Here is an 11,185-nt window from a genome sequence, read left to right as displayed (position 1 = left end):
CTGGGCAGCCTGACTCTGCAAAAGTGCATTTTCAGCCCCCAAAATAAGGCGTTTTTGCAACCGACCAGCATTTTGCTGCTACCTTCAACACTTGGAAGAATTAAACCTGCTGATCCTTAAGAGTGGAAAAGAATGGAGTTTTTCAAAGGAGGTGTCTGGTGAATTCTTGAAAGATAAACTTAGGACAGGAGCCTCCACGATTGGGAACTGTAAGACTTATGGACTTCAATGCCCAGAATTCCCCAGCCAGCTATGCAATATAATGCTGGCTGGGGAATTCTGGGATTTGAAGTTCACAAGTCTTAAAAGTGACCAAGTGTGGCGACCCCTGATTTAGGAGATAAACATAGCAAAGGTCGGCTTTAGGACCTGCCCGGCAACCTCGAGTAAAAGGGGAGGTGGTGGGGCCGACGCCTTCACGAGGGAAAGCCGAGTCCCCTTTTTTGGCCTCTTCAGCCAGGGGGAAATGCACGTGGCCAGCGTGCGCTGCTCATTGGCTGAGGCCTCGTGCGCGGACCCGCCCACTGGCTCCCCTGCAGAACTCGAGTTTGCCGCCGGTCGGTGTTGCCTCGGCAACGGAAGCGTCCCGGCCAATCGGGCGGCGCGGTAGGAGCGTGCGCCCTAGCGTGTGTGATGGCGGGCGGCGACGGCGACGGGTGCTGGGCCTTGTGGCGGGCTGAGAACGACCGGCTGGCCCGGCGCTGGCGGAGGGTGCGCGGCCGAGGGGGAGAGGGCGGGGAGGGGGAAGGGGGCGGCGTGCGCTCGGCCTCGTACAGGGGTAGGCAACCTCGGCTCTTTTATGACTCATGGACTTCAACTCCCAGAATTCCCAAGTCAGCTATGCTGACTTGGGAATTCTGGGAGTTGAAGTCCATGAGTCATAAAAGAGCCGAGGTTGCCTACCCCTGGCCTAGTAGGACTAAGGCGGCCTCTGGTGCTTCCGTTGCAGGCGGCGCCCTCTCCCGGCCCGGCTCCCCCTCAGCAATTCGCGGAACTGCTGAGGAAGATTCAAGGTAGCGAACAGGCGGGGGGCGGGGTCTCGCCGGGGAGGCGGGGGGGCTGCCTGGGGGGCGGGGGTGTTCCCCGGGACCCCCCTCTTTCCCCTTCCCCTCCTCAGCTTTCGGGTGTGCCCCCCCCCTCCGCAGGGCTCCCCGCCGTCCTCCCGAGCCTTTCCTTGGAGCTGGCCATCCTCTGCAACGCCCTGCCCTTCGAGATGCGCCCGCCCGGCGGCGGCCCCCAGCGCGCCTCGGCCTGGATCGAGCGGGGACTCCGGCGAGGTAAGAAGCGGAACGGGCCGGGGGGCTCCTGGTCTGGAAGGGAGACCTGGCCAACGCCCCCCCTCCGTCCCTCCTTCCTTCCCGTCAGTGCTGGAAGCTTTCGCTGCGCCCGAGGAGGGTCTCGATTGCGGGGAACTCTGGCCGAGGGTCCTCCAGCAGGCCGCGCCGGAGCAGCTCCGGGCCCCTTTGCAGCACCTGGCGGCTCTGCAGGCGGCGGCGTGGCTGGCCGGCCACCAGCTGGAGAGAGCCCGGGACCTCCTGCTGCTCCTTAACGGTGCCCAGGTGAGGAAGAGAAGGTTGTGTTGGGGCTGCGACCCTGGCTGCCTCTTCCCTAAGGAAAGCCGGGATAGGTGGGAGCTTTACACTAGAGCAGTGGTGGCAAACCTTTTAGAGACCGAGTGCCCAAACTACAACCCAAAACCCACTTATTTATTGCCGGGTGCCAGGTGGGTGTGGCCCACTAGGTGGGCGTGGCTGTGGTGGTCATGGCAGATTGGGTGGGTGTGGCCAAGGTAGGCGTGGTCAGCTCAATGTTGCTCATGGGGAGGGACGCCTGTGGGGGGGTGGGCAGGGTTGGGGGAGATCCATGGGGTCTCTGGCAGGTGGGGGGGTGGGCAGGAGGCTCATCCTGCAGGGTGAGGTGAGGCAGGATCGGGGTGCCATTGCCATGGGGCAAGGCAGGGGCCGGGGTGGCTGCTGCCTGATACCATCGGCCCCCGCACACAGAGGCCAGAGAGCACATGGGGCCGATGGTGTCCATCAGCAGCCACAGCCTGCCGGCCCCTCGATTGGCACACTCTGGGGCTCCGCAGCCTGCTGCCAGCAGTTCAAAGAAGCCGCCTCTGAGCTGGATGGCTGGCTGACAGCTGAGGAGGCGATGGAGTGGGTCGTGCCAGGGAAAAGGAGAGCATGCGAGACCAGGAGGGATGGGACGGGACAGGAGGGAGGAAACCAGCCGTGCTGGGATGCATCCGGCCACGTGGCACCTCAGCGAGTTAGCGGGTGGCTGGTTGAAGAGGGACAGTTGCCATCTCTGGGGCATGGCGTGCGTGCCCACAGAGAGGGCTCTGAGTGCCGCCTCTGGCACGCGTGCCATGGGTTCGCCACCACTGCACTAGAGTAGCAGCTAATCAGGACCTGGTGAATTGCTGAGAAAATTGCCTTGCTAGCCTTGGAGTCCAGCATTAAAAGAGGGCCACAAGCCAAGTCTGAATACCACAGGGTCTTCTCTGTGGTGGGGAGGGGCATGGATAACTGTGATAAACTCTTATTGTTCTGCAGCCTTTATGAGTCTTGGCCTGATATTAAATCCCTTGACAAACAGCTCAAACTTCTGGTAAAAGCAGATCATTTTTTCCCCCTAGCAGCCTAAGTAGGAGGAGGCAGAATGGCAGACAGAAGTGGGTACCAAGAAGGACGACAAAAGTAATGAGGACCCCCTCTTCTCTCTCTTTGGGTTGTGCGATGCAGCCCCATTCAGTGCTCCCCTAGTTCCACCCATTAGATTCAGCAAATTGATTATATCGTGATAGGCGCTGCTCTCTCTCTCTGACCATCTTCACAGCTTGGGAAGTCTTCCTCTATTCAGGCACTCTTGGAATTCTTTGTTGTTTCCTTTTCAGATCCCAGACCCTTCTTGTGTTGGTTGTGACAGTGAGCTGGAAAGTGACGACGTCTACACCGTGGGGGCACTTTACCCTCTCAGACTGGGGGACCACCACGTTTGGTAGTGTCTAAACTTTCTCTGAGACACCTGAAGTCGACGGAAGAACGTTCCATTTACACTCTAGGAGGTAAGAGACGTCCGAAATACTAGGAAACTTGAAAGTGGAAACGGGAAGACAAGGAAAACGGTCATTTACTTCTGTAATTTCAGAGAGAGTCCTCCGCTTACGACCCCGATTGAATCCAAAATTTCTGTTGCTAAGCAAAACATTTGTTAAATGACCTTTGCCACATTTTATGACCTTGCTTGTCCCAATTGTCAAGTGAGTCTTTGCAGTTGTTAAGTTAGTAACGCACTTGTTAAGTGAATCTGGCTTCCCCGTGGACTTTGCTTGTCAGAAGGTCGCAAATGGGGCTCACGTGACCCCGGGACACTGCAACCAATCATAAATACGAATCAGTTGCCAAGTGTCCAAATTTTGATCATGTGACCATGGGGATGCTGGAACTATTGTAAGTGTGAAAAATGATCATAACTCACTTTTTTCAGTGCTGTTGTAATTTCAAGAGGTCACAACTAAATGAAAAGTTGTAAGTCAAGGAACTATCTGTAGTTCTCTTTAGATAACGGGCACAGAGATCTCAGCATGCAGCAACACATTAAATTGAATCAAATTAGACTTTTTGATGCCTGTTTGTTTATTCCAGGTGTTCAGGAGCTGGAAGCTGACAACCCCCACCGTGCCCTTGTCTTCCTCCAAGCGGCTGCGTCTGGACTATGTTCTAAGCGGGTCCTTGCCCAGATCTTCACCTTAATGGGAAGCTGCTACCGGAAAATAGTAAGGGAACATTATGTGTTCTAAGGAATGTGGATAAAATGAAAAAAAAAATCTAGGCCAGAGAATCATCAAATATAAGAATGGGAAGGGACTTTGGAAACCAACTAGCGCAAAAATGTGTTGTACAATGTTCCTGACAGAGGCCCATCCAAGATAACTTCCAATAAAAGAGAGCAATTTGTGATGCCGCTGAATAGCTGCTGGAGTTGGGATAGTTTCCCTGAGGGCCAATCAGATCCTCTTTCTCATAATGCAGAGCTACTGCTCTGTTGCTTGGAAACATGGTGGGAACAAGAAGCAGCACTCGGGGGAACGCGCTCAGTTACTGCGACGAAGGGGGAACTGTTGGAAGACCAGATTGGAGGAGGCAGATTATCACGAAGAAAAACTATGTGATCATTGAGAACTGACTTGATGGGACATAATCCGCCTGCATCACGACCTTGATTTATCCCAGGGGTAGGCAACGTTGGCTCTTTTATGACTCGTGGACTTCAACTCCCAGAATTCCTGAGCCAGCCATGCTGAGGGGAAAGGAAGAGGTTTCCAAGCTGAGTCATGGTGGCTCAGGAATTCTGGGAGTTGAAGTCCACGAGTCATAAAAGAGCCAAGGTTGCCTACCCCTGATTTATCCTATCAAGGTCTAGAACTTGGTCTACATTGAAGTTCATATTGCCAGTTTTTACCATTACCAGCTGAAGACCTTCATATTTTTCCAAGTAATGCATACGTATTTGGAAAAGTACAGATAGTCTTTGACTTACGACCACAATTGAGCCCAAAGTTTCTGTTGCTAAGCGAGACAGTTGCTAAGTGAATTTTGTCCCATTTTATCACCTTTCTTGCCACAGTGCTTAAGGGAATCGCTGCAGTTCTTAAGTGAGTCACACGGTTGTTAAGTGAAGCTGGCTTCCCCATGGACTTTGCTTGTCAGAAGGTCGCAAAAGGGGATAACGTGACCCTGGGACACTGCAACCGTCATAAATATGAGTCAGTTGCCAAGCGTCTGAATTTTGACCATGTGACTATGGGGATGCTGTAACAGTCTAAGTGTGAAAAACGGTCATAAGTCCCTTTTTCAGTGCCATTGTAACTTTGAACGGTCACTAAATGAACTGCTGTAAGTCAAGGATTACCTGTACAGGTAATCCTCAACTTACGACCACCATTGAGCTCAAAATTTATCTTGCTAAGTCAGAAATTTGTTAAGTGAGTTTTGCCCCCTGTTACAACTTTTCTTGCCACATTTGTTAAGTGAACTGCTGCAGTTGTTAAATTAGTAACACCGTTGTTAAGTGAAGCTGGCTTTTCCATTGACTGCTTGTCACAAGGTTTCAAAAAATGATTACATGACCCTGGGACACAGCAATCGTCATAAATATGAGTTAACAGCCAAGCATCTGAATTTTGATCATTTTGGTCATACATGTGAAAAATGGTCATAGGTCCCTTTTTTCAGTGCCATTGTACCTTTGAACAGTCACTAAATGCATTGCTGTAAATCAAGGATTACCTGTACAGGACTTAGAATCAAACCATGTAAATATAGTACTTGATTTCTCTTTCCACTTTCATAACTGTTCTTCTTCTTGTGCTATATCCGTTATCGGACGTTGGCGATCATGTTTTTATCAGTAGCCGCACGAAAAAGTGCTGCTGAGTCTTGTCCAAACCAGTCCCTTAGATTTTGAAGCCATGATGTTCTTCTTCTGCCTGGACCTTGTTTGCCTTCCATCTTTCCCTGGAGGATTAAATGGAGTATGCTGTATTTTTCTGGGTGTCGCATCACATGTCCGAAGTATTCTAATTTTCGCTTTTTAATTGGTTTGATGATTTCCCTTGGCTTTCCCAGGCGGCTTATCACCTCCTCATTTCTGATCTTGTCAACCCAGCTTATACGTAACAGCCGCCTATAAATCCACATTTCAAATGCTTCTAGTCTCTTCAGGTGGCCTTCATAACTTACCATTATGAAATATAGTCCTTACTGGCTATAACTGTCCCATTAACTCTGCATGTAATGGGATCACATTTTGCCCTTTTTCTGGTAGAATTTTGTCCAATGCTTTGCTGAAGTTGCACTATGTCCACCACGTGGCCATCAGTGAAGAAAGGAGATGTGGTTTGGCATGATAAATGGCTGCTGTCAAGTGATGCTTTGGTTTTTCTAAATGCCCACAAACTGCTAAATAATCTGCTCCAGAGTTTTGCTTAGGATCATTGAAGCAAATATCCAGGTCTTTTCTTCCTTTTTGAAAAGAGGGCAGCATTTTCCCTGAACTGTGCTGTATGCCACAACCAAGGCTCCAGGTTTTTACCCACAGTGTTAGGCCTTTGAAGTAATCCAGACAAGAAGCTCAACCAGCACTGTCTTTACAAGTAGGATTACATTAAACAGAATCTTGCAAGATTGAAAGTATTTATTTCCTCTTTTTAGTGTCTAGAGATGCGAGTGTTTTGAAATGCTTGTCAGTTCCTCCTCCTGTCTCCCAAGGTCATTCTCAAATCTCCTCAGACTGCAGGCTTCTTCAGGACTCTTGAATATAATTAGTCCATTTCATGGTAGCCTGCTACTCTAAATGTCTCTTTCTGTCCTTGGGTTGCCAGTCCCAAATTGTGGCAGTTGTTAGATTCGTTTGAACACAGTTCCCCTTTGGGAGAAGATAAAAGCAAGGAGGATAGAAGAACTTTGCCCTCCTCTCCCTATCTCTGCTAACCTTCCACCACCCTTCTCCCTTTTTTTTCTTCCTTTTTATTGTCATCCCCGTAAGTCTTTTAGGTTGCTTTTAGCTTTTCTCACAAGGCAGGGCTAGATGAATCAAAAGTTGAAATTAAGATTGCCAGGAGAAATATCAACAACCTAAGATATGCAGATGATACCACTCTAATGGCAGAAAGTGAAGAGGAACTAAAGAGCCTCTTGATGCGGGCGAAGAAGGAGAGTGCAAAAGTTGGCTTGAAACTCAACATTAAGAAAACCAAAATCATGGCATCCGGCCCTCTCAATTTCTGGCAAATAGATGGGGAAGAAATGGAGGTATGGATAGATTTTATCTTCCTGGGCTCCAAGATCACCGCAGATGGGGACTGCATCCAAGAAATTAAAAGACGCTTGCTCCTGGGGAGGAAAGCTATGGCAAATCTAGACAGCATACTAAAAAGCAGAGGCATCACCCTGCCAACAAAAGTGCGTATAGTCAAGGCCATAGTTTTCCCTGTTGCAATGTATGGCTGTGAAAGTTGGACCATAACAAAGACTGAGCGCCAAAGAATTGAGGCCTTTGAACTCTGGTGCTGGAGAAGACTCCTGCGAGTCCCCTGGACTGCAAGGCGATCAAACCGGTCAGTCCTATAGGAGATCAACCCCGGCTGCTCTTTAGAAGGCCAGATCCTGAAGCTGAAACTCAAATACTTTGGCCACCTAATGAGAAGGAAGGACTCACTGGAGAAGAGCCTAATGCTGGGAAAGATGGAGGGCAAGAGAAGAAGGGGACGACAGAAAATGAGGTGGCTGGATGGAGTCCCTGAAGCAGTAGGCAGGAGCTTAAATGGACTCCAGAAGATGGTAGAGGACAGGAAGACCTGGAGGAACGTTGTCCATGGGATCGTGATGGGTCAGACACGACTTCGCAATTAACAACAACAAGCTTTTCTCACAACCTTCAGTTCTCTTTATGCTTTAGCCTTTCTGGCTTTCTTTCTGCAAATAAGAGCTTCTTGCCAATGCGGCTTTTTGGTGATTACATCTTCATACGTATCAAGTCTTAGTTTTCTTAGATGTTTGCTGCACATATCTGGCAGTTGCCTAAGCACCTACTTTTTATCCTAATCAGAATGGTATGTGTTTGTATTTCCAATATCTTATAGTTGAGAAATTCACGGTGCGTCTGCATTTCATTGATCTATGTGATCTAGTGAATGTTGTAGCTGTGTGTGTTTCTGTAGAATCCTGAATCATAATAGATGGAGGGTTCCCATTGCTCTTAACTTTTTCACTAGATCTTCCCTGCCAATCAAGAACAGATCAAGGAATGCTGACCTCCAGGTCTTTTCAACATCTTTCTGCAAATTGAAACAGCTAACAAGACCGCTGAGGAATTATTGGAACTTTGCAAATATCTGGGTGGTTCAGCAATTCCTTTATTGCTGTGTCTCAGTTCTGTGTGATCTAATTTAGGAGGTCATTTTCCTGATCCTCTCCTTAGCCTGGTGGTTTGTATTGCATCCACAACAATATTGTCCTCCTCCCTTTTACTCTTATCCAGATGTTCTTGACAGCCTCTCCTGCTCCAATTCCTATATCCCAATACAATATATGACCTTTTCTGACATACGGTGCCTTCCTCCTGTCCTCTTGTGGCCTCCCTTCTTTCTGAATAAATGATGCCCTTCGATCCATGGGTTCCACTTGCCAGCGTGGCCCCACAATAAGAAAATAATTGAACTCTACAGGTAGTCCTTGACTTATGACCACAATTGAGCCCCAAATTTTTGTGGCTAAGTGAGACAGTTGTTAAGTGAGTTTGGCTCCATTTTATGACATTTCTTGCCCCAGTTGTTAAGTGAATCACTGCAGTTAAGTTAGGAACATGGTGTCAATGCTGGTGACATCAGATGTTTTTGCATTGACAATAGATGGAAATGTAGCCATCTTTCTTCCTTTCGCTTTTAGAGTTAGATGATGCTGGGAGGAGGGGGGATGTGAATGAGAGTCCAACTAGACATAACAACACTAAACTTAGAGTGAGAATCAAGGTTATTGAGCCCAGAGCTGATAAAAAACTGGGCTGGAGAGCTAATTGGGAAATGTGATTTATGACAGTTAATTGGAGGAGGGAATTGTGCTTTGATACTATGTGTCCAGGGGAGGGGAATTCAGTTTTTGGCTTCGATTATGCAGTGCCGATATTATGCTACTCGAATAAAAGATCCTTTAAGGTAAACAAAGTTCTTTTGAAGAGTTTCATCTGTCGGAACCGTGACACACGGTTCCTAAGTGAATCTGGCTTCCCCTTTGACTTTGCTTGTCAGAAGGGCGCAAACGGGAATCACGTAACCCTGGGACACTGCAACCGTCATAAGTATGAGTCAGTTGCCAAGCGTTGGAATTTTGTTCACATGACCAAAATTCACTTTTTAAATGACATTTTTCTTTGTAACTTCAAGCGGTCACTAAACAAACTGTCGTAAGTCGAGGACTACCTATATTGGCCTCCCCTCATTAGCACTTCCAGTTCTTCCAACTTGTTCCTGGTTCTTGGAATGTTTCTACAGAGACCCAGGAATCCTTGGTTATGTAGCCTGACTGCTCTGTGTATTGGTCCTTCCCAGCCGGCTTATCGCTCCAGTCTTTGGATTACAAAATAGGATAAGGAGGGGGAGCATCTGCTGAATATCCCATTTGTGATAGGAGGGTCCCCATTGGTGGGTGTTCTTTACAGAAGTTCCCCTCTTATGGAACCACCTGTGGACCATCCAAGGAAGGATGGCTTGAATGAACTCAGAACAGCTTGTTGTGACCTCCCAGAAATCCTTTCAGCTCCAAACAGCTCTCTGAAAACACCGAGACACAACTGCCGAGCCTTGTTTTAATCCAGTTTAATGTGTTGTGTGAACCCAACTGGTGTAGACGCTCTACGGTGAGAAGCAGATCCTCAATCCTCTCACTCTTTTGGATCTCCAGGGCAAGCCACACACAGCGCTGCACCACCTGAAGCAAGCCCTGGAGATGGACTCCACCTTCCTGCCATCCTTGTACCAAGCCGCTCTCGTCTACCACCAACTGGAGCTCACAGAGGCAGAACTGGAAGTTCTGCTGCTGCTTTGTCAGGTGGGTCTCAAGAGGATGACCCAGCGGTGGCCTCTCCGCCTTCCCTCCCCAGGGAAGAGGGGAACTGACGGCACCACTCTCCTTTCTGTCAGGCTGGGAAGAGGGAAAAGGCTACAGCAACCGTTAGCGGGCTGTTTGATTATTATAATGCTGTAAGCTGCCTGGAATCTGTCAGATTCAATGATGCATGTTGCATTCTTCTAATACGGTGTTTCCCAACCTTGGTCCCTTGAACATGCATGGACTTCAACTCCCAGAATTCCCCAGCCAGTTTTTTCTGGGAGTTGAAGCCCACAGATCTTCAAGGGGTCAAGATTGGGGAAATAACAGATTCTAATAGATCTGATAAAATGAGAACGGTAGCAGGAACGTGCTGGGGCTCACCAGCATAGTACTGCTGAACCTGAGCAAGGCCCAAGTTCATTACAGAATCCGGCGTTTTTCCTTCACCCTTTTTCTCCTCTTCCCAGGCTCTGGAGAGTCCTCCACAGGTAACCCTGGAGTCCCACAACCTCCATTTCCTTATCCGAACAGAGCTGCTCACCAGCGGATGCCATCCGGCTGCTTTCCTTGCCCCAAGCTGCCCGTCAGGAGTGAAATACATGCTAGCCAAGAGATGTTTGCAGGCGGAGAGGTGGGGGCCTCCTTCCTCCCAGACCCCTGGGGCTGGGCTGAAAATGTTGGCCCCCGGTTTCTCAAGAGAAGCCTTTTCTTTCCAAGTCCCAGATGCCTTGAAAAACAACAGCCCAGTGAGAGGGAAACTGTTCCTGGCTCACAGTCCGTGCCTGAGGAGGGCAGGGGTCCCTGGGCTGATAGGACAGCAGGCCACGGAGATGATTTCCTGATGGGGGGGTGTCTCCTGCAGGGCAACAGAGGCTGCAGAACATTACCTGGACCTCCTGGCTCTCTTTCAGGAAGGACCTCTTCCCCAGGTGAGTTGCAACTCATTTGCTTGAATGCCTCACGGGGACAGAGTTTGAATGTGTTAACGCAACTCCAGGGACTACCCCCCCCCACCCTCAGTTTCTCTTTCAGGTGGAGGGGTTGCAGGAGGGGGAGCCGTGATAGTCTGGTGGCGCCTTTTCTGACTAACATGTCACGTTCTCACAAACTACATGTCAACGCTGCAAAGATTGGATGTTTTTTGCTTTGACAATATAAAGAGGCAGCCTTTTCCTTTGCTTTGCTTTGCTCTTAGAATTAGAAGATGCTAGGGGGATGAGGAAGAATGTTTCCCCCCCCTTGTTTTTAATAAGATAAGAAATGGCAGCCTCACAGAAACTGACTGGAACCTTTGCCCTTCAAACTGATTGGAGAACGTGATTTACGACAGCAAATTAAGGGAGGGAATATGCTAGCACAGAGGTGGCGAACCTATGGCACGAGTGCCAGAGGCGGCACTCGGAGCCCTCTCTGTGGGCATGCACGCCGTCGCCCCAGCCCTGCCGTCCCCCGCAGCCCCCCCTCAGCAGCAGCCCCCCCGAAGAAGAGTCCCCCCAGGGTGCGGCCTGCACGGAGCAGCGCCAAGCACATGGCAGCTGGGCAGCAGATGATGCTGCGGGGCGCAGGTGGAG

General features: G+C 49.5%; 1 protein-coding gene across 1 annotated transcript; it reads left to right on the top strand.

Annotated features, from left to right (window-relative positions):
• Nucleotides 1–633: 633 nt before the first annotated feature.
• On the top strand, nt 634–10,543 carry FANCG (FA complementation group G; the record flags this gene model as incomplete). Its single annotated transcript, XM_029286146.1, has 9 exons — nt 634–711; nt 950–1,013; nt 1,146–1,277; nt 1,366–1,559; nt 2,900–3,003; nt 3,589–3,781; nt 9,465–9,611; nt 10,082–10,245; nt 10,477–10,543. Coding segments are annotated over exons 1-9 (1,143 nt in total), but the record flags the coding sequence as incomplete, so codon positions are not given.
• Nucleotides 10,544–11,185: the final 642 nt, after the last annotated feature.

Source organism: Protobothrops mucrosquamatus, unplaced genomic scaffold, assembly GCF_001527695.2.
Source record: "Protobothrops mucrosquamatus isolate PMUCROS unplaced genomic scaffold, P.Mucros_1.0 scaffold2981, whole genome shotgun sequence".
Taxonomy (NCBI): domain Eukaryota; kingdom Metazoa; phylum Chordata; class Lepidosauria; order Squamata; family Viperidae; genus Protobothrops; species Protobothrops mucrosquamatus.
This window is presented reverse-complemented; position numbering and strand designations above follow the sequence as displayed.